This window comes from Eucalyptus grandis, chromosome 8 (assembly GCF_016545825.1).
Source record: "Eucalyptus grandis isolate ANBG69807.140 chromosome 8, ASM1654582v1, whole genome shotgun sequence".
Taxonomy (NCBI): Eukaryota; Viridiplantae; Streptophyta; class Magnoliopsida; order Myrtales; family Myrtaceae; genus Eucalyptus; species Eucalyptus grandis.
This window is the reverse complement of record NC_052619.1, coordinates 51,998,439-52,022,147: the sequence shown is the minus strand read 5'-3', so window position 1 is coordinate 52,022,147 and position 23,709 is coordinate 51,998,439. Positions and strand designations below refer to the sequence as shown.

Genomic DNA, 23,709 nt, shown 5'->3' with positions numbered 1-23,709 from the left:
ATTGCTCTTTTGGGAGGAGGCAGCTTTCGCGAGAGTAAAATTTCTTGGAAGCATCGGTCAATAATTCGGTGGTTTGATCTTGATGTTGTTGATGCTCTCGTGAGCAAGGTTATGGCAGCTTTGGTGGCTTTCTTTTCTTGCTTAGTATAATAGTATAATTTGCCAAAATCAGGGGCTTTGATGAATTTCTGCAGTTTCAGAGATGTTTCTGCTGTTCGCTGCGGTGCCGGCTAGTCCATTCCGCTAGCCTTGTCTTTGTAATTATCACAGCGGCCGAAGCACCAAACTTCGGGCTTTTCCTGTATTCTAACTGGAAACTGTTTTCATCTTTGTCTATTCCGAATCAACCGAGTACTAATAACCATAAGGGCATGAGTCGATTCTCTCGACGCAAGAGGCCATTAGAAACACATTCAAAGTAAAGATTCCTACTCTGCAGAACACGATGGCTTCAGTTGTGCCAGTTTTAGGTGGTTGGCAGTTGGCAGGCTGTGCCAACCAGGCTAGGGGGTTTCAAAGTTGAGATAGGCAGAGGCTTCTTCATTCTTTGCCTTTTCAGGTGGATTTTAAGGTGCAGGCTGTGCCTCCATTTTTGTAATTCTGGAAGAAGACGCATTGCCAATTAGTCATATTAGGCCCCACTCACTTCGATTTACCGTAAGCATTCCATTGTGTTGGTCCGTGCGTCATATCAGATCATAGTCACCGACTCACCATACACTAGCAGAACAGCAAATCACACTATTTGATAGAGAATAGCCATTTCCAGAGTGCAACAAGTACTTTACACAGCTGAAGATAGCAAGCATGTTGATAGTGAATGCGCACATCCATTCTGGTCATGCAAAGTGAACAAGGATATAAAGAAAGGGAGCCAACGATTTAATCCAGTGAGAGACCCCCATAACTCTCAGCTAAAGTAGAACATATAAACAAAAGTACACCCCAACAATTTAAGGTTCTCAGCATTTTCAGGGACACATGCATATGGAGTTGGCAATGCATGATAGTTTTGCCGCTTGAGAAATCAAATGTACATCTAGTTGTCTCCCTGCCTCAGCATCCTCAAGATGGTCAGGAACAGGTTCAGGATGTCCAGATATAGAGTGATGGATGCCCAAATGTACTCATCATAGGTAAAGCGCTTGATCAGGTTCTCGGTGTCATAAACAATGTACCCTGAGAAGATGACAGCAGCCATTCCCCCATAGATGGCCACTGATGTAGAGCCAAGTGGGAACATCATCTGCATAGTCATAACAATGAAAATTTGAATGAGCTCATGAAAACACGCGAGAGGTGATTGTTGTAGGCACATTATGTCCGTGATTAAAGAAACCCAACCTGCATAAAGCTAGTCATGAGGAGAACAATGAGGCCGGTAAAGAGGATTGGACCAAGATAGCTGAAATCCTTGCCCTTCTTAGAAGCCCAGAATGTGTATCCAGTTAAGGCACAAACCACTGATGAGGTCAAAATCAAGGCTTCAAGGACAATTCTTCCTGCAGGCAGACAATATTCAAGAAAATTTCAGACAAAATGGAAATTGCAAGAGGAATTTGCACATGATGCTCTGGGAAAATCTAAACTACAAGAAGAACCCAGACGAACAAAGGAGTAGGGAATAGATACCAACCCTCGGTATTTGCGCAGCTGACACCAACAGTGAGGCTCAATGACAAGGTAAAGAGACCGAGGAAGACAAAGTTCAATGGGTGCTTCTGCTGATAAATGTGAAGAGGCCACAACACTGCAGAGATATCACGATTAAAATCTCTTTACAAATGAAATTAAAGAAAAAAATAATCCTCCACACTTCCACAACCTAAAAAGCCAAAGAGAAAAAGGGCCTCCACAGGAATTTAAGATTTAACTTGCCAGCGATCATGAAGACTCAATAAAGGAAATGCAGTTCCATTACTTAATGCATGAGGCTACCAAAGAAACATAACAGAGGGGCAGAAACCACGTGAAACTGCAAAGCCAGTATATACGTATAGCCAGTATTTACTGAACAAATAAAGGTGCAGATGTTTATTAAACTGGAGAGACAAGAACAGGGCAACAACTCTGGAAGACAAATACTTAATTCAGGAGCAGACTTGGGTTTTAGATTAGTGGATGGCACCCGAATGACCTGAAAACATTCCCATCATGTCAAGAGAGACAGTTCTAATACACAATGACAAACAGATTCAAACTTCCTTGGTGAACTCTATGTTTGGATAAATAAGATATTTGCTTGTCTTAAAAGTTTCCTCATGGAAGCAACGTCAAAAGACATTACTTTATCTCGGGTCGGTACTGCAACACTAACATAAGTAACCCAATTGCAATGGTATATAAATTTACCGATCCATGATAAAAATCACAAGTTTAATTCATTGGCAATTGGATCATTGACCTCAGGCTCGCAACACCGATGCTAAGCATGTTTGTTTTTTACTCTAGTACAATACAAGGGGCTACATCACATGCTTATCAGGAGAGATCTCCAATGAAAGAAGAAAAGAATCAACTGCAGGGAATAGAGTCCACAAGTCGCACGGCCCAAAGAAAAGCACTCGATCCCCGTCAAATGCGAACATCCACGCCAAATACAAAATTTCGCTAGAAAGACACAACACCACCACCATCACCATAAACACAAAACCTCATCAAAATTCAATTCCCTGCACTACTTGAAATCGACCGATAATCAGAACATCCATCTACACCGAGCCCAATCAAACAGAGGCGATTCCCCCAAAATCACAAGCGAAACAGAGACAGAGGCATCAAGATCAGAAATCCCAATTTACTATCAGCTAGGTAACCCAATGAAACCCCGACCACCACCACCACCCACGAATCGCGACGAAATGAATGCAATTTCCCACCGGATCACACACGAGCACGCACGACAAGCAAAAATTCAAGCATCGGCGGAAGCAGATAGGGCGAGATCTGGAAGGGGATCACGCACAGACGAGGGGGAGGAACATGAGGAAGAGCAGGAGGCCGGAGTTCCCGCGGAGGAGGTCGTTGACGGGGGCGTAGAGGACGGTGACGGAGGAGACGACGGTGGTGAGGACGATCTGCGCGGTGAGGATCCCGTACACCTTGCGGATGAAGCCCCATCGGAGCTGGTTCTCGCCGTAGCTGAGGCCCGGGTACAGCGTCTCCCCTTCCCCGAGCTCGAGGTCCTTCTCCAGCTTGCCCACCCTCGCGTATCCGTCCATCTCTCTCTCTCTCTTCCCTCTTTCTCTCTTTCTCTCTCTAGGCGGTGAGGTTTTTCTTTCTCTCTCTGTGATTTTCTCGGGAAAATCTGGTGAGAAAGGAAGGAAGGAAAGGGGAGGAAAGAGGTGGTGGTGGGAGTTGTCGAGGGCCGGGAGAAAATCGGGTGGATCTGGATGGTTGACCGGGACCCGATCTGCACCGTCGGATGTCGTCGGAGGTCGCGAGATAGGTATCAGACGGAGGAAACGTCGTTTCGAGGTTGTTGGCAAGTCAAAGGCGCGTCCATTTACATTAATTTTGTTTACATCGGTCCTGACAAGTCTTAATTAATTAAGGAGATATTTTCATTTTTAATAGAATTAATATCACAAAAAATATATAATTAGTGGCCCATTGTTAGTGCGGTGGTGACGAAGGCCAACGATGTTAGTAGCGGTTAGGGGAGGGCCAGTGACCCTTTCTCAGTGACGACCCTCTCCCTGATTTGGATGAGGGTTGCTCACCCTCGCCCCAGCATTGGTGAGGGTCGCCGACCCTTGTGTAGGCTTGGTGGTCCTTGCCTAGCACCTTTAAGCCTCACCTCGATGTGTTTTCCTTCTTTTTTTTTTTTTTTATTTATCTTTTTAATGAAAAGAAAACAAAGGAAAATTTTAAAAGATAAAATTATCCTTCATAGCCGGTGAGTTTTTTTTTTTTTTTTTGGTAGGTCTAGCTGGTAAGTTTAAGTCTTTATCTAAGATTGATATGAGCACTTTATACTTTTATTTAAAACAATACTACTTCAAATCTTTATTTAAGAAAATGATGATAATTCAAGTCATCATTTGAAATAATGCTCATTTCAAGGCATTTTTGATAAAATGATGGTATTTGGGCTTTTATTTGGAATTTTTCCTTAATTTTTTCATCACAAAAGAATTTTAACTAATACATCTGCAACAATATTACCTTCAATTAATTTTCAATAAATTTTATCGTCAAATTATTGAGTTAGATGACACGTGGTGTACCGATTTGAGATTTTACTTATCCGGTTTGTGGTTTTCCCCGGTATTAATCTAATTTAATGAAAATTAATAAATAGTAAATACAATGTATCGGTTTAAAGTTTTTATTTTTTATTTTATGGTATTAAGTTTTTAATATAATAATTTCGTAATACACAAGGTAAGATAATACGTTAAAAATGGCTACTCGTCAAGAAGCGCGCAGTCGATCCTCTGGAACGACAGCTTCTTCCCGGCGACGTCGTAGGCCATGTTGTAGTACTGCTGCGCCATCAGCCCGATGATGGAGAGGCCCTCGACGTCGCTCCGGGCCACCGCGATGCAGAACACGTCGTCCTTCGCCTGGTAGAACACGCTCGCCGCTTCCAGCCCGAGGTCGGCCCCGCCCGCAAAGTGGAGCGTCGTGGCCGGGAACCCGACCAGGTCCCGCCCCACCGTGCCCCGGTAGCACAGCGACGACGGACCGTTCGGGACTCGCTCTAGGACCCCGTCCATCAGGCTCCTCACCTCGCCGTGGACTGCCCGGGCCGCTTTCTCAACCAGCCAAGTCATCGGTGACCCCGAGTCCATGACCACCCCGCCGTGTCGCCTAGTCCTTCGGAAGGCATTGCGGTCGATGTCGAGCCTTTTCGGGCCTATGCTTATGCCCTCGAGCGTGACGTAGTAGAGCCCCTGGACGACTTCGAGCGGGGTCGAATAGCCCTGGAATATCGCTCCTTCGCCTAAGATCAGGTGGTTGTACTCGTAGCTCGGGTCCATCAGATTGCCGATGCAATAAGAAAACCGCGAGCCGAGCCTCGATACCAAGGAGATCATCCTGGCGCCGAGCCCCAAGATGCCTGTGACCCTCCCGTCCCTGAATTTCCCGTTCTCATGGCCGCATCCGAATACCACATCGGGCACGGTGATTGCTCCGTCGTCCCGAGTTTCGAATGTGACCTGATCCTTGGCAAGCACTCCTCTTGACGAGGGGCCATCGTAGTATGTCTGGTTGTAGATGCACCAGTCGGACCGGTCGCATTTGCTGCCCGGGGCATAGCTGCAGTAGGGAGTTCTGCAGGACAGGCTTGAGTACGTGGACGACCTGAGCGGGTCGAGCACTGGAGTGGCTTGTCCACGGCAATTCCTGCACGGAGCACATCGGACCCACAAGAGATTGCTTCCCGTGTCCATGACCGCGAGTTGCCGAATGGGAGGATGGCCCAGGGAGAAGTTGACAAAGAGCTCGGGGAAGGACGGGATGAGGTTGAGCTGATGAACGCTCGTCTCGAGGACTTTGGCTTCGAAGTAGGCCAATCTTGCGGTTGAGCTTTGCAGAATTCGCGTGGCGCGATCGGTGATGGTGTCGTTCGGGTTGTAGTATGGAGAGAGGAGTGAATCTCGGTGAATGAGCCTAGTGACAATCCGGCGAGGACTTGAACCGTTCGTGGTAGCAGCTAAGGATAGGCGATTTTTCAACACCAAGAAAAGGAGTGAATGAACTAATGCGTGTGCAGATGCCATGGTAACACCTTTGCTGCTGCAATCGCTTTGCTGTTCTTACTGATCGATGTCTTTGTGCGAAATTAATATCCACCGCTGATGCTCTTTCCATTGACGAGAGCAATTCAGACAAGATCAAGATTGTCTGTTAGAGGTGGCAAAGACCGTTTTGATTAGATAATAAGTAATGGTCAATTTCTATTGTCACAAATTCTAACATGACTCTTTGCCATGTATTATTAATCTGATGCTTTGAGTTCATGTCAGTTCTAGCTTGTCATTTTTGACATTGATAATGTCTATGATCTGCATGACTAGATTACACTGATGAGGGAGTTAGGTAGGGAGACAGGATTCATGTGATCTATTCTTTTGTTGATACATGAGCTGAAATTATATTAGGTGAAGGCAACAAGGACGGCTAAATGGTAAATAATGCAGTGCCAAATAAAATCGAAAGATTGTGAGTATCTGCAGAAATGATAGGAAGCTGCACGGGAGACTTTGGCGCCTTTGAGATTGAGACTCAATTAAACAATGCGGGTACATAAATCTTACGGCAACTCGATGAACTCCATCCTTTTGATGCTGCGATTCATCCTCATTATAAACATCATGATTTTAGAAGCACGGGTTTCTTTCTTTATCAGTGATTATGAACATTCACACAGACACACGAGAATACATCAGATCAAGCACTCGCTTCAGATAACCAAACCAGCCCCTTGAGGATTATACAAGAAAGAAAGGAGGGGGGGCAAAAAGAATTACAGAACAGAAGGTTGGGACTGAATGACAGAAGGTTGGGACTGAATGACGTTTTCGAAGTAAGAGCTTGTTTGAGCAGCTTAGGCCAGACATGGTAGGATCGACTTCAAACTCTTCCAATGCCGTAGGCACTTGGGTCCGCTGTAACTTCTGAAACTCCGGCATGAAGGGCACTGGTGCAGAAGAGCTGGGTTGCGCTCACGAATATCAAGAGCACTTCAAGGGTTCTCTGCACATGAAAGTAACAGCACAGCTCAACTGTTAGAACCCAGAAAAGCAAGAGGTAAAAAAGCAAAACCAAATCCAGTCTAGGGCGATTGGAATTCCCCAAATAAACAACATAAGATATTCTGGGTTGTCACAAGAAGAAAAAAAAAAAAGAGGAAAAAGGAGAGACATTCTGGGTTAGGTTCAGTTTTTCCATTCAGGATGCTTTGGAACTCTGCCTACACTATCTCTGTAGTTTCTTCACGCCATTTGACAGAGAAGTTTATGATGTCTTATCACTTACCAGATTCGCACCAGTCCAGCCGATCTCGATTTCCTTACATGCCAATCTGCAAGAGCACCCAGGTCATGGTGTGAGCTTCATTTAACTGATAGACCTCATATCGCTTTTTTCTTTTCTTAACTCCACATAGCAATTTACAGGTAAAAAAATAAGAGCTTAGAGAAGGGTCTCCCTCTCACCCCATAGCCAAAAAAGTTAGGAGCAACGTGATGAGAGAAGAGGCGGCAGCTGCGTGCAAGTTTAAGATACCCCCTTCAGTGATGTTCAGGTAGCCAGTGGCTGAAGTCGTCATGCCCACGATCCCTGCGATCAGTGAGAAGATGACTAGGAATCCAGTCGCCATGTTTCCGACCGGAAAGTATATCGGGAATATATGGGCCGGGATCGTCAAAACTGAAGCTGAAAATGGAGATACTATTGTTAGATCACTGAATTTATCAATGATCAGTCAACTATACCCACTCTACTTGCACATTAAACATTGAATATGTTCATCTTGAAATCCTTTTCGACCAAAATATTTTGGCAAAAACATTTTTTAGGACAGGAAATATGTGCCTTTATAGGCTGAAGGATCAAGGTTGACGGGGTCATAGACTTGGAATATTTACCAGTTTCCCTAGATCTCACAATCGCATGATTCACGGCCCACCCGGCGATGACAATCACAACGAAGTAGATCAGGAGATTGAGGAGTAACAGGACGGATGCCGCTGATTTCATGGATGTTGCAGCCATTATGAGCTTTTGAGGCTTAGAAAGAGAGGAGATCAAAAAACCTTCAACCAAAGTCTGTCTTATTCAGATAGGTGCACAAGTATATGTTATATATACTCGACTTCAGTGATCAAATCTGCTTCCTTTCTTGACCAGATTGATTCATGATATTCTAATCTGTCTCTGCAAGAATCACTGGACTGTCTTCCGTTGAAAGCAATCTCTCCAATTCGCCCAGCTGGGTTTGCTTCATTTTAGAGGAAAAGGGATATGGTTTTGATTCTATTCTGGTCGTGGAACTTTGTTCCAGAATATTTAAGAATTTAAAGGAAGTGGGTCTTCTTTGTCTGTACAATTACTCAACCTGGGCATCGCCAATCCTCCATCCGGAAGACAACTTCTTTTGGTCCTGATTCGCAAGCAAAGATGGCATAGAGTTTTCCTAGCACCACATTTGTTTGGGATTACTTTGATTCAAAGCCCCATAGCCACGGTCAATAAAGCATAAAGCATATGAATCCAACAAGACAAGCAAGAACAGCAGCGTCAGTACTGAATTCGCCATCTCGAGCAGAGCTCCTCATGAATCGTTAAATTAATTTTCCCTCGATGCCCTCTAAGTCCTTCACATTTGCGCTTAGCATAAAATTTAATTGATCTTTGCACCATATCAAGAGAAATGCCACTTGAGAATGAAATTAGACCCTCCTTTGCCTTCCAATAAGTGACAGCTTCTGCAAATCTTTCCCTTTGTCAGAGAGCTTAAGAAAAGCAAAAACTCCCATTCCCATTTTTTAGGCGCACGCAACACAGCACACAATCGGAACAAACCGATGAGCAAAGACAGGATGATCCCTCGAGTCAACCCGATGGGCACAAAGTAAACACAGAGAAAAGTTCAACAGGCTGCTCACATGGCAATCCTTTAATTTGGTTTAGGCAAGCACTTTCTCTTTCAATCGGAACAAACCGGCTGCCATGCTCGAAAGGATCAATTCAATCGGAAATGTGGGATCAGAGGGTTTGGATCTATCCTGAAGATATAATTTGTTAATTTGGTCAAGGCGAGCACTTTCTCTTTTAATGCATGTATGACTCGTGCAAGGAAAGTGATAGAGGTCGCCCAAATTATTGAGACAAAATTGTCCTGTTTCGTTGCAGATGCTGAGTTCCATTGCTTAATCTGGATTGCAAAGGCGGCTTTATAGAATCTATAACCAGTGAAAATATAAAGATTTGCATTGATGTCAATCTCAATATATTTCACTGATGAGACGAATTTATGTATCTCTGTCTATGTTTGGGGTGTGTAAAAAAATCGGGACCCGCCTGGACCACCGGAACCGGTGGTTCTTAAGAGAGCCGGTCTTATTCCCGATTCCAATTTATGGGAACTGGTGGGTACTGGTCCGGTTCCCGGTTCCATGGGTGGATCCACCCACCCACTCACCCAAACTGGACCGGTTATATTATAATAATATATTAATTTTTAATATTTAAAAATTTTGAAATTAGCAAATCTAAAATTTAGGGCTCCAATCACCATCTTGTCTCAATTCACTACTCTCCTACTCCATCTCATTTCTCTTAGTTCAAAATCTCCCCAAGCTCCCTCTTTCTCTCCGATTCACCTTCGGATTTACTCATCTCTCTTCGAGTCCTAGTTTGAACTCGGCGAAATAGTGAGTTGATTCTCTTTCCCCACCTCGAACTTGAACTCTCTCTCCATGTCGTCGTCATCCTCGTTGCCACCTCCACATTCACTATTACTATTGTCCTCTTTGTTGTTGGGCTCGTCCTGCTTCTACCTCCCCTCTTCCTCCTCCCCCTCCTCAAGCCTCCTCACATCATCCTCATTTTTGGGGACAGGGGCGAACTCTAGATCTAAGAATGGCTCATTGTCCCCATTACCTCCTCATTGTCGGTCTTGAGGGAGGAGTGGGAGACAATGGAGGTGGTGGTGAAGATGGTGAAGGTGGTCGGGACGGAAGTGGCTTGAGGCTTGAGGCTTTCGACCGCCGTCGCCACGTTGCTAGTACTTGAAGAGAATAAAGCTACCGTGGTTGGGAGAGCTAGAATAAGTAGATGTGAGGAGGGCGAAAATGGGAAAGTGTGGAGGTTGGACCGGTTCTATGGATCCACCCGGGAACCGGACCGAACCGGCGGTCTAGTTCTGGGTGGATCCATGCAACTAGCCCGCGGTTCCCGGTTCTAGGTCGGAAACTACGCACACCGGACCATGCATACCCCTAATCTATGTCACTTTTGACTGGAAAGCCTCACTCATTTGCATATTATTATGCTTATAAAGTAGTCTGTGTATGTAGCTCTGAAGAAGTTTGGTCACAGCTCGATTAAAGCGGGAATGCTGGAGTTATCCTTTGAAGCACATTCTAAAAGTTTGATATCTCCTTTTTTATTATATAAAATCAGATCAAGAAAGGTTCTGGCTCAATGAAGAGGCATGAATGGAGATATATGACCTTTAGGAGCAATCGGTCATATTTGGAACAACGTTATTTTTGGTGATAGAATAGCGTCTTCAAAAGGTTGTGGTTCAATAAAGAGGCATGGAAGGAGATACATGACCTTTAGGAGCAACCAGTCATATATTTGGAAGAACGTAATTTTTGATAGTAGAGAATGTCGTTTTTGGTAGTAGAGCATGTCTTCAATGAACAATGCTTAAAACAACGTAAATAAGAATACAAACATCAACAAAAATATTTTTTAAGGATGTGACCTCTATCTTTAGTCCTCTCTCTTAAGCAGTGGAACCTATCTAAATGTAAAGAGGTTGGTTTTATGGCTTTTCTCCCTTGTATTTTTTAAAGCATAATGATATAATTTTTATAAATGTGTAATGGATTGTCTTCTAATATTTGCTCACTTGAATCATAGAGAGAGAAAGTTCTAGAGATAGCGCTCTGATCAGAATGGATCTCTATTATTGAATGTTTGGATGGATACGAGGGGAGGGCACATCTTGTTATATTAGAAGCTCTTTTGTTACAACTGTTGATTTATATTCAATCTAGTAGACGAAATGATATCTACTCTCTTACCAACTACTGACATTTAAGCTGAGAGAATTCTAAAACTGACTCAATCATCATCTCGCCTGTTCTTAGAAACATTCGGGAAACCCTAGGAGAAACATAGGTAATCTCCGACAATTTTCATCATTTTAGCATGATCTTTTGGTCACTTACCAACTACTGACATTTAAGCTGAGAGGATTCTAAAACTGACTCAATTACTGTCTCGCCTGTTCTTAAGAACATTCCGGAAACCCTAGGAGAAACCTTGGCAATCTCCGACAATCTTCATCATTTTAGCACGATCTTTTGGTCACAGAGCCTCAAGACCATAGCACTTGCTCAGCCATAACTCTTCTTTGTTGGACAACATATTTTTCAAGTCACAAATATTTGTAGTGAAGTCCTCAAATACAGTCCTGTGGTTGATGGTCAAGGAAAGCCTTTGCCATATGTGATTTTCCACCATGGGAACAGGTTTATTGTCTATTTGATACATACTGAATGAATTTAGCAAAGTTTGCAAGTTTCAACAGTGTCTTGTAAATGAAGATTGTAAGGTCCCCGTGCTCTCAGATTCTTCTTTTGTGCAGCGGGTGCCCAATTGACGCGGGTGAAGCGGCCATAGTTTTGCTTCCTTCAAATATTACTGTTTTTACCCTCGATTTCGCTGGATCAGGACTTTCTTGGGGAGAAACATGTTACTTTGGGGATGGAATGAAATGGGTTTCTACTAGGATATTGGAGTAACTATTTTTCTGTGTTTTCTTCCAGGCATTTGTTTATTAAAGACTTATAGCCAAAAAGTATTTCTTGAATTCTTTTGTGGGTCATTTCTCCTTTTTTACTTTTGACTTGACACATGTAAGTCTTCATGCGAGGAAAAACCATGACCTGACTTGTTGCTGAATGCGCTTGGCATGCTAATTTCCTGGGGAAAGTTTTAGCATATAAGAGGCCGTAGATTGAAGCAACCGTTGGGCTTTGCTAATATTGAGCACATTTATGGTTTTCCCTTTCCACCGTTCATTCACTTTGTGTAAATCCTTTGATGTGGACTGTTTAGTTTAGGGGTGTGCATTGGACCCGGAACCGTCCGGAACCGGACCGAACCGCCCGGAACCGGTGGTTCTTGAGAGAACCGGTCCGGTTCCCGGTCCAATTGTTGAGAACCGGTGGAACCGGTCCGGTTCCCGGTTCCGTGGGCGGATCCGCCCACCCGCCCACCCGGACCAGACCAGTACTATTTATAATTAAAAAAAAAAAAAGTCGCGAAGCCCCCCGCCCCTTCGCCCCTAATTCGCGAAGCCTAATTCGCATTTCTTCTTCTTCACCCTTCGATTCTCTCTGTTCCTTTCCTTCTCTTCGTCTTCGATTCCACGGTTCCACCCCGAGTATCCATGCCGCCGCCGTTGCTCCTCCTCCGCCACTGTCCGCCCCCTCGCGTCGGTCACCACTTGCCACAACCGCTGCTCCTCCGCCTCGCAAGAACTCTCGACCAGCCGCGAGCCCCTTTTCCGTCACTCAACAAGGTACGAAGCCCTAATTCGCGTCTCATCTCTTGATTCTCTTCCGATTCCTTCCTCAGTCTTTGATTATCTCTCTGTTTCTTCCTCAATCTCTTCTCCTCGTCTTCGATTCCTCACCAAGCATCCACGCCGCCGCTGCTGCTCCTCCTCCGCCACTGTCCACCCCCTCGCGCTGGTCGCCACTCGCCATAACCGCTGCTCCTCCGCCTCTGCTGTCCGCCCCCCTCGCCGACGCTCAGTCCCTTCGTCTTTGATTCCTCCCTGAGCCTCGACGCCGCCGCCGTTGCTCCTCCGCCACTGCTGTCCGCCCCTTCGCATTTGTGCAGGTGATTTAATTGTCTACGGCCTTGTATAGTAACGAAAGACTTGCAATTGTAGTACCCTGTTGATTTGCTTCTCCCTCCAGCGGCTCTCTGGCGTGGAAAGGAGCTTTGCTTCAACCAAAATTGTTTCGCTGTTGAAAACCAGAATTTTTGGCGTCAAAATCGGTTCCATGGATCCACCGAACCGGACCGGATCAGTCCGGTTCCCGGGTGGATCCATGCACAAACGGGTGGATCCCGTTCCGATTTTCTAACCGGTCTTTAGCGGCGCTTCCTTGTTCTAGGTCGGGAACCGCCCGCCCGGACCATGCACACCCCTAGTTTAGTTCCGGTGGAGACTTCTTCGCCACTAAAAAGAAGGGTGCGAATCTGTTGTCCCCTTCACCGGATTTTTTTTTTTTTTTAAAGAGGAATTAACAAAGGGTTGTTGTAATAAAAGTTAGATGGGAATTTTGTTCCCCAGTCATCAATTTTATCGCTTAATTTTAGACCTATCGATTATTTCTTTTAAACATATTTATATTAACGAACAAATGCATAAATTAGTAATTTTATTTTTATCTCTTGCATAATTTCAATTTCAATTTGAATTTTTTCATTTTACGAATAGTCTTGCCGAAAAGTTTCTAAATCTTGATTTTTTTTTTTTTTTTCTGTTTCAATGTGCAATTTCATTATTTAAAGATCCAAATATTTCGTTACAAGGTGATTTTTGTTAAATATTTCAGAATGTTAACTTTTCAAATTCAGGCAATACAAAGACATTTTTATTTATATATAATAAAAATCAACTTGTCTGGGTTTTAAACTAGAGGAAGTTGCCCATAACAAAAAAAAAATACAAGGTGAGGAAATAAAATCAGGAAGTTTCTTAGAAATACAGATAAAAGTATCATGGAATCAGAAAATCATGTGCTTAACGAAATCAAATTTTATGACACAATCTTCTGTAAATGATGATAATTTCATGAGGTATAAGATGATATTCTCTCTTCGACAAAAAATAAGAAGAAAAAAAGAAGAAAAAGGGAAGTTCTTGAAATTTTGTTACTTGAATTGTGTCGATGGCAGTTTAGGAAAATTCATGTTTCCTATTCGGGATTGACGTTCACTATGCATATATACATGAAGTACCAAACTCAAGAACACTTCCGTTGCCATCTCCACGTTTTCTCGTAAAGATGCTTTGAGATTATCTATATCTCTAGGAAGTTACTTGATTTTATTTCCTCATCCAGTATTTTTTGTTGGGAAAAATTATTAAAATTATGCTTTGAGATTACTGTAATTTTGTCAATTCAGTTCTAATATTTCAATTTTACAAATTGAATCATAAATCTTTTTACTTTTTGCCAATTGAGTTAATCTGATCACTTTTAGCCGGAAATCACTAACGTGAGAGCCATTTGTGCCACGTAGAATTGTCAATACCGACGTAGATAAAATTTAATAAAATTTTAATATTTTAAAATTTTTTAAAAAAATTTATGATTTTTATTTTTTAATTTTTCTTCTTCTCATTCCTTTAGCCGGTGGACAGCCATCGGAGGTCGGCCGTTGGCCATGTCGGGGCTAACTAGCCTCCCCACCATAGGTGAGGCGCAATTGAGCAAGCCCTGGCGATAGGAACCCTTGCTAGGCTAAGGTGGCCTCGCTGGGTGTCGGGCGAGGGTTTGCCTCACCTAGTCTGGGTGAGGTTGGCCTCTCTTGGACTTGTCGGCAATGCCGGGTGAGGCCGGACTGGCTTGGGCAAGGGCTGGCCTTGCTTGATTTGGCCTAGGGGAGAACGACCCTTGAGGGGTCTCACCTAGGTGATGCCGAGGCTTGCCCTCACCGAGATGTGCCTTGCCTATAGCAAGTGAGGCCATTCGGCTTGGCATGGTAATGGCCGGCCTTCGGTGGCCAGCCACTAGCAAAAGGAAGGAGAAGAAGCAAATAATAATAATAATGATAATAATAATAATAATATTCGTCAGCGCCGGTTATCCTAGTGGCACTTTCGACATCCATGTCAATGATTTTCGGCTAAAATTAGTCAGATGGACTAAATTAGCAAGAAGTGAAAATATTTAGGACTCAATTAGTAAAATTGAAATGTTTATAACTGAATCAGTAAATGTGTAATAGGTTTAAGACTTTTTGGACAATTTTTCCTTTTTGTTATGGGCAACTTCCTCTAGTTTGAAATTCGGACAAGTTGATGTTAACTTATATCCAAGTAAAAATGCACGTGTATTGCATTAATTCAAAAATTAAATTTATAAGAGATTTAACGAAAATCGCCTTATAACGAAATATTTGGATCATTAAATAATGAAATTACACATTTGAAAAGGAAAAAAGTTTCAAAATGTAGAACTTTTTTATAAGATTGTTCCTGAGAGAAAAAAAAATCAAATTTTAAATTGAAATGATGGCAAGAGATAAAATGAAAACTACTAATCTATGTCTTTTTTCCCTTCTCATTGCATCTCTTCCTTGTCTTCTCTCACCATGATAAAGTTCAGCTCTCGCTTTTGCTATCTGATTGACACCAGTAACTCGATCAGGTTGCTTTCGGAAGAGCTTCATTCAGGTTCAACCGAATTCCTACATTCACATGCCGACCCGCCCGTTATATATATGCCTAGAACCCCTTTGCCATGAGGCCGACCGTTTTGAGCATACATTGAATGCACTCGGGCCATCATATCGAGTTGGTTCTTAGTCTGATTGGGAATTGAACATGTAGTGCGCGCCCAATCCACATTTCTTGCAGAAACATCGACTTGACAGGGTCGAGACGTGTGCACATCTTAGATCACAGTTTCTCGTAGCTCGTTTGTGTCCACAAGAAGAAATACTAGGTTGCTGTAGCTTTGTTTTTCATTGCATATGTCGGCAGTTTGACTTACGAAAGTAGCATGTGTTATACTTCTGCCAGCTGACTCACCTCCCACTTGTTATACACGTCTATCGCGTTTTTAACCAACTCGGTTCTCCAAGAAGTGGAAAAGCTCCCATCATTTCTCTTACTTCCTTCAATACGTCTTTAGAATCAAGTGGCCTATCCAGTGAATAAGAGCATTGCATTTGCCCGACATCTTCGACCCTCGACCGTGAATCCACGTTTAAGTTAATCGCTTCATTGCTAGGAATCAGACATTCTAAAGATAAAGCTCCGAATGATCATGCACATTGCACATGTAAAACCTAGGAGTGACATGAAGATGAGCATGCGAACTCCAAGTTCTCTTCGCCATGCTCAATTGTGGGAGGTTCTGGATTCTTTTGCTCGAAAAAACCCGGTACCAAAATCTGGCCCCCAAAAAATAAAACCAGCGACAAATTTCAACGACAAAAATAGTCTTTTAATTATGATCCAAAGTACAATGTGGTTTTAAATTTTTAATTTGTTCAATTTGGTCTTTGAACTTTTGATACATGTTGAATCTAGTCCTTGAATTACATGAAAATATTTAATATTATCCTTCAGCTTGAATTAATGGAATGATAATATTGAACATTTTAATCTAGTTTATGGACTAAATTGATATTGAGACCGCATTGTTTAGGAATGACATTGCGTATTGGACTAAAATTCAGGAACCACGAATAAATTAAAAAATTTAGAGATCACACTACATGTTGGGTCCAAATTTAGGGATTATTTGTGTGATTATCTCTAATGATAATTATTCACGCTAATTATGATTAGTTTATTATTAAAGCAGATGGATCATAGTGTCTTTCCTGAATTTTCTTTTGAGACATAGGTTGGTCCTTCGCTCGATTGGAGGTGGGTATGTTCATGGACTTGACGACCTCGCGAGAGAAATGATCCATTTTTTTTTCATGGGCTACAATAGGGATTTTCACAAGCATCAATCCCAAACCCAATCAAAATTGGAATGAATTAGGCTTCATTTCGCCTTTAGTAATTTCGCAATATTTTTTAATAATGTGAAAATATGAATAAGAATTTTTTTTTTTCCATGGGATTGTATAAGAAGATGAACATAGAAGCTTCTATCTCATGGACAACCTTGTTGAAAAGGTTTTAAATTTTGAAACTTTTTCCTTACTTGTGTGCAATGTCATTATTTATTTAGTGAAATATTATGTTTTTTTTTTTTGTTCATAAGTGACATATTATGTTATAAGGTGTTTTTTTGTGTGGGTCCGATACTAGAGGAAGTTGGCCGAAAGATCAAATGAGGAAATAAAATCAGGTAATTGTTGAGAAATACGAGTAACTCAAATTGTGTGTTGAGAAAAGGAAAGTTTTTAGGATAAAGAATTCAAAATCTTTGACATAGGCTCTGTCTAATCTGGACGAACCAAAGCTTAAAAGAGGAAACTATACGACTTGTTTCCTGAAATTTCTGTCAATGGTGGTGTCCTATGACTGAGTACATATAGACATAACCAACCCAAGAACGCTTTCACTTGCCATCTCCACAATTCTCGTAAAGATGTCGAATTATTACACTCGAGTCTTCGCAATACCAACGCCCGTTCCAGACGATGACGATGAATCTTTGCCCCAACCCAGTGTGATCTTGTCATGCCATGTCCAAAGCTACTGTAGTCTGTCCAAAGTACAAGGAGGAACAGGAGGCCGAATCTGTGAACGTAGCTTTTCATACCGAGCAGAGCATCCGAGCACGCCGTTCGCATCCCGCGACCACTCGCCATCCTCGCCGTGGTGGGCAATCGTGTCCTCCATGATGGAGGGCATGCTGCTGCCCTTCCCTTTGGACCGGATACAGTGGCTCGACATGAACGCGGGGAAGTACGCGAGCAGGACATGCATCACCCGGGAGGAGTTAGTGTCTGAGATCGCGAGGGTGTTGTCCCGCGAGGTGAACGACAAGGGGCGCAAGAGGACGAAGGTGATGGTGAGAATGACGCACGTGGTCACCGTCTCGGAGAGCGAGATCCACGAGAGTCGTGAACGGCACTGCGTGATTTGCGCGGAAGAAATTGTGATGGGAGACCAGCGGGTTCGGATGCATTGCTCTCATGAATTTCATCATGGTTGCATCGAAGCTTGGCTGAAGATACACCAAACATGCCCTTTGTGTCGCTGCGAGTTGCCCGCCAAGATGTCTTGAAGTCTCATTCTTTTCTGGTTTTTCTAGGACATTATGTTGGATTATATTGATGTAAATGAAGTTTCATGTTCTCTTTCTTCTTTGAAACATCTCTTGTAATGCTACATCTTGCTTCTGATTTGGTGATAGACGAACAAACAATTGGATTGTACGTTTCTAGTCACGGATTGTGCTTGTGACGAATAAGTAAGCGATTTTCGGTATGGTTGGAGAAAGAAAGTCAGGATTGGAATTACCCGGTCCTATGCAAATTCAAAGCTTTTAGTCTAATTTTTTGTATATATTTTTATAATTTTTTTTTTCAAAATTTTTGTGTATCCCCAATTTTCAAGACTCTAAATACAATCATCAAATAACTAACATAAACACGCTTAAAGTTCACAAATTTGATAAGAAGAAACGAAATTTGGACCCTCAATTTTAGCATTACATGACTTTTTTTAATGGCCTTTTTAAAGTCGGATAGCTACTTTATTACTTTTTATAACTTAGTTGAGGTATAGAAACAATAAATAACTCAATAAGTTATTTCATAGATATTTCATCATTGGAAAAATGCGTAAATTAGTAATTCTATTTCATCTCTCTACATACCTTAATTTAAAGTTTAAATCAACAACCTTATCAAAAAAGTTTTGAATCTTAAGATTTTTTCTCCTTTTCTTTGTCTAGTTTCATTATTTAATAATTCAAATATCACGTTATGAGGCAATTTTTGTTAAATATTTTAAATTTTATTATTCACCCCTGGTATATGCGTTTTTGCTAGTATATTTTAAAAAAAAAAAAAAAAACCAATCGCTTGAGTTTGATACTAGAGGAGGAAGTTACGCAAAAGAAAGTACTGGATGAAGAAATTAAAGTGGGCAACTTTCGAGAAATACAAGTAATAAAGCATTTTAATTCAGATATCATGTGTTCGGAAGAAGAAAGTTTTTGAGGACTGACTATTCAAAATATCTTGAGAGTCTATATCTAGTAATCAGATTAATTTCTAACACATAATCTTCCGTAAATGCTGATGATTTGATCAGATTTTTTCTACAATCCTGACAAACCAAAGCCAGAAGAAAAAAAAAGTTTAGGACTTAAAGTATAACTTCGATGATTAAAGAGACTTTAGGAAACATATTAATGTTGTGTTTCCTATTTTGGATTGGCATTGTTTCTTGTCTGAGATGAGCCGATTTCTAGCAGAATCAGGTCACATTTCATAAAGAATATTCACTTCATTAGTCTTGAAAATTTTGTCATCAAATATGTCGAATTATCAAATTTTAGTTTCTGCAAGCCCCGCTATTATACGAGATGATCGGTCTTTGTCTCATTGCTACCATATCGAGTCCAATGTACAAGGAACAAACTCTCCGGCGTGTATCGTGGATGATGACCGTAGCTTTTTATTCGAGCAGCCGAGTGGGCCTTTTGCATCTGACGACCACTCGCCATCATTCCCATCATGCGCAACCGTTTCCTCCATGGAGGAAAGCGGGAGAAAGATTCGAGCCTTGGACCAGGAATTTTGATTTGATCTAATGTAACTAGAAGGATAAATGATGCGCTCAAGATGTGTTTGCTTCATGAAAAATGGAAAAAAAATAAAAATAAAGATTTTTCATTGACCAATTATTTCGAGGAATACAAATGATCATATTTTAGAAAATATTTTAAAATAATTCATTTCCCTCATAGCAAGTAAAGCCCTAATCAATTGTTGGAATTAGATGAGCTAAGGAAGATAGTGAAGAGGAGTCCACAAATCAATTAGCAAAGGGAGAATTACAAAAGAAGTCTTAAACTTGTCATAATTGTATCAATAAATGAGTTTCTAGACCTTTTACATTTGTACAAATTCAATCCATTCATCCAAATTTGGCTAGTTTGCACTAATGTGACATGACCGGTGCTAACGTTGATAATTTTAATACTATTTTAATATTTTTAAATATTTTTCATTTTTTTCTTTTCTTTTCTTTCTCTCTTTTTTCCCCTCTTCCTCCTTCCTGTACCCGATCATCGGACTAATTGTCGGCCATTAGTGAGCTCCCCTCACTGTCGTTGAGCAAAGGGAAACCTCACCCAGCCATAAGTGAAGCGAGCCCTTGTTGTCACTAGGTGAAGCGAGCTTACCTAGCAAGGTCGAGCCTCACTCGATCTAGCAAGGGGTGGGTGAGGGTCTCTCCCACCGGTAAGAGAAAAAAAAGGAAGAGGTAAAAAAAGAGATAGAAAAAAAAAGAAAAGGAAAGGAAAAAATAATTAAAAATTTGAAAAATATTAAAATATTATTACAAATTGTCCACTTTAGTACCGGCTTGGCTATGTCAACGCCAATCATGCCACGTGAGCATTGGTTGGATAGATTGAATTGACATATATACAAAAGGTCTATGATTCATTTGGCCAAAAAATATTTATAATTGAATTGACACGATTATAATAGGTTTAAGACTTTTTGGGTAATTATCCCAATTAGCAAGGGTCAACCCGAAGCTGTGCATGAGTCCATGGCCCAATGTTCAAGCTAGTTATCAAGGAGATGAATTAATGAAATTTCAGAAATTCCTTTTTTTTTTCTTTTTCTCCGCTAAGCTAACTATTCTATCGGTTTAGTTGAACAAATTTATGGTAACTAATGTTGAATGCGTGAAATTAGTATAGGAGCTATTTTCATTTCCCCATTCATTTGCAACACCAAATAGTTTTTGTTTTCTTTTACTGATTTTTATTTTGGTAATATGTGGAGCCAAACCCGTGTAATAAACCTAGTAATGTTTTTATACATTTCCATCATACGAATTAGTGATTTAGGTTAGTTGATTAATCAAATATACTAGTGCATAGCTCTTCAACTTAAGCTTCGGTAGGTCTTATTGGATATATCGATGGGATCTCTTTTGCTGATTTTCAGGTATTAAGATATTGAATTTTAGTTGTGCGGCTTCCGATAGCAAGCTTTCTAGATCAACAGCTCAAAAAAGGTCTTGGAAGTCTATTTAATAATAAGCAGATAAAATTCCACGACACAATTTTTTTGTAAATGTTGGTAATTGCATAGGTTAGAAGATATATCGACAAGAGGAAAGTACTCGAAACATTTTACTTGTTTGGTTGAATAACTATCAAAATTTTGTTTTCGCAGTGTCGGCATGTATTTCGTAAATTTGGGTGATTTCAAGAACTATAAGATAAGACGCTCTCTTCAATTTTGATAAAATAAAGCAAAAAAAAGAAAAGAAAAATTAATTTTTTACAGGAATCTTGTCAAACGCAGTGTAGGAATCAGTCCTATATCCTATTCGGATTAGTAATGTTCACTATATATACCCAATCCAAAATTGTTTGGCCTGCCATCTCGACAATCCTTGTTAAGATGTTTTACTATCGAACTTTCGTTTTTGCGATGCCAGCGTATATTCCTGACAATCGGTCTTTGCCCCAACCTCGGGTGATCATGTCATGCATCGCCAGCCGCTATATTCAGTCCGAAGTAGGAGAAGGAGCTGCATTACCGCCTCGTGCCGATGGTCCCTTTTGGTACAGAGCTGAGTACCCGAGCGGGCCGTTTGCGTCCCACGACAGATCGCCATCATCGCCGTCACGGGCGATTGTGTCCTCCATGTTGGACGACATGCGGCTGCCCTTCCCGTTGGACCAGCTGCGGTGGCTCGACGTGAGTGCGGGGACTCACGTGACCAAGTGCCTGACTCGCGACGAGCTAGTGTCCGAGATCGCGAGGGCCACGTCCCACGCGGTGAACGACACTTGCAGAGAGGGGCGCAAGAGGACGAAGATGGCGGTGAGCATTGTGCACATCGCCTTCTCGGAGCACGTGATGCAAGCCCGATTGGGGAGGTTCCAGTGGTGGATCCTGGAAGAGGTGGAGAGATGGCGGCGGCTACGTTGGGGCAGCGATCCGCGCTTAATCTAACGAGGCAAGAAGGAGCAGTCACATCCCCTGATCGCAACGCGGAGAATGTGTCGCGGACATGGGTCATGAGGGAGTCGATGGACCAAGAGAGGATCAACTTCGGAGCCGCTGCACATGAGACGACGATTGAAAGCTTGAACAAAGTGGCGTGTGAGGATGATCAAGGCTCAACTAGTTCGCATTGTGTGATTTGCATGGAAGAAGTTGCGATCCGAGGCCAACTTATTCGCATGGATTGCTCTCATGAATTTCACAGAGATTGCATCGAAACTTGGTTGAAGATACACCCCACATGCCCCCTATGTCGGTGCCACTTGTCCCCCAAGAAATCAAGAGACTTTTAACTTTTCTGATTTCCTTAGGAGACCGGAGATTCACGATTAATTATGTGAATGTAAATAAAGCTTCAAATAAGTCCTTTTTCAGAGTTACGGGTTACTATGATTATATTTTTATTAATATACGTCACTTTGAATATTGTGAATACTTATTATGGCTATATTAAAATTTGTCCTTTTTTGTGATTATATAACGTGTAATTGAGCTATTTTTATTATCTACCATGGATTTTTTTCTTTTCTTTTTCTGGACTTTTGGACTTCTTTTGCACCCATACCTTCCTCTGACTGCATGAGCTCCATTACCATGTTCCGCTCTTCTCCTAATAAATTAAAATTCTGTAACTTGAACCAAACCTATCTACATCATCGATTTGAAGTTATAGATTGAGAGTTTGTTTGGATTAATTTAAAGAAATTGCACAACTCGCCTCTTTTTTCCTTTTCCAAATCTTAAGAAAGAATTCATTGAAAGCTCCAAAATATTACGAAATTTATATTTGAATTTGCATATCCGTATTTTAATATCTTGACCCTCGCTTCAAAATAAAAAGTCAATTATCAAATTTCATGAGTCCGAAGATTTGAAAAGAAAATTGTATTTGGAAAGTGATCGCATGTCAATTATCAAGTTTGAAATCTTTTTCCCCAAACATCAAGTTTATCATAAATTTCACAAAAAATTGCATCGAAACTTGGGAACACCACATATGTCCTCTGCGTCGGTACAGCTTGTCGACCAAGAATATTGAGATCCAAGTTTTTCTAATTTTCCAAGTGATCGTGATTGATTACAAAAATATTTGATTTTTATAACCAAATTCTTTTATTATTTAGCGTGGAAAACTCAAAAGCCTGGACCGAAAATTACTTGGTTCGATCCAGGACAGTTTGGGCATTTAACCCAAAATTATTCGCTTTTAAATTTTCTTTTAAATTTTTTTATTTATATTATCAAATTTCAAGACTTTAAGATACAATTATCAAATACTTAAACAATAAATTCACCTAAGTAAGCATATGTATCATAATTATGTTTTTTGTTTACCGTGCATGCTTAACTCTCGCATTCAAGTCTGGCGGTGCTTTTGAGGAAAATTATGTTATTTTGGGAAAAATGCTTATTGGTATTTAAGTTAGTTTCCGTAATTTTTTTCTTTTTATGGAAATTCTTCTTCACAAAGCTTTCGGATGACTTGGACGTCATCTTTACGTCAGTTGAATGTCGTTGAAACTTGCAAAATATAATTTTATGTTCAAGCACACGGGAGCCACGTAATGTTCATCTTCGAAACAAATAGATATCGACACATGTATTTAAAGTTAGAGTACGTAATATTCTATTCCAAAAGTTAAAGATGTTGGATATCGATGACCTACATGAATTGTATTTTAATATTTAGTCATTTATAATTTTTTTAATAATTCAAAAACTAAAATTTTATCACCTGGACAAAGAAATCTTTTAGAAAAGCTTGAACCATAAACTTGCTACCCCAACAGAAAGGATGAATTGGGGCTTAAATTACAAACACCACCTAATGCAGAAAGTTAGCTTCTTTAACGGTGATTAGAGCAGCTAATTTCAAAAATTAACATTATATGAATATTATGTTTTTCTTTTGTATAAGATTATGTTTTATGATCATTAGACTTGGAGTGCTTGAACACACACTCATGTATTACAAATATATTTTTGTTTACTGTAAAAAAGAGTAATATATATTTTCTGAACCTAAATAAGATCAAATGT

The 23,709-nt window shown here is 41.0% G+C and overlaps 4 protein-coding genes across 4 annotated transcripts; 1 reads left to right on the top strand and 3 right to left on the bottom strand.

Annotated features, from left to right (window-relative positions):
* Positions 1-726: 726 nt before the first annotated feature.
* Positions 727-3,399, bottom strand: LOC104414931 (BI1-like protein). Its single transcript, XM_010026145.3, has 4 exons — positions 2,966-3,399; positions 1,637-1,750; positions 1,345-1,502; positions 727-1,246 (listed from the first exon to the last, which is right to left on the bottom strand). The coding sequence occupies exons 1-4, from the start codon at positions 3,219-3,221 to the stop codon at positions 1,040-1,042; spliced, it is 735 nt and encodes a 244-aa protein (XP_010024447.2). The 5' UTR covers positions 3,222-3,399; the 3' UTR covers positions 727-1,039.
* Positions 3,400-4,409: 1,010 nt separating this feature from the next.
* Positions 4,410-5,729, bottom strand: LOC104417419 (aspartic proteinase CDR1). The gene has a single exon (XM_010028702.2). It carries the CDS (start codon positions 5,727-5,729, stop codon positions 4,410-4,412), a length of 1,320 nt encoding a protein of 439 aa, XP_010027004.1.
* A 556-nt stretch (positions 5,730-6,285) lies between these two features.
* Positions 6,286-7,804, bottom strand: LOC104414929 (membrane protein PM19L). Its single transcript, XM_010026144.3, has 4 exons — positions 7,599-7,804; positions 7,167-7,386; positions 6,988-7,033; positions 6,286-6,705 (listed from the first exon to the last, which is right to left on the bottom strand). The coding sequence occupies exons 1-4, from the start codon at positions 7,723-7,725 to the stop codon at positions 6,583-6,585; spliced, it is 516 nt and encodes a 171-aa protein (XP_010024446.1). The 5' UTR covers positions 7,726-7,804; the 3' UTR covers positions 6,286-6,582.
* Positions 7,805-17,048: 9,244 nt separating this feature from the next.
* LOC104417417 (E3 ubiquitin-protein ligase AIP2-like) lies at positions 17,049-17,690 on the top strand. Its single transcript, XM_010028701.2, has one exon. The coding sequence runs from the start codon at positions 17,049-17,051 to the stop codon at positions 17,688-17,690; it is 642 nt and encodes a 213-aa protein (XP_010027003.2).
* The last annotated feature ends 6,019 nt before the right edge of the window (positions 17,691-23,709 follow it).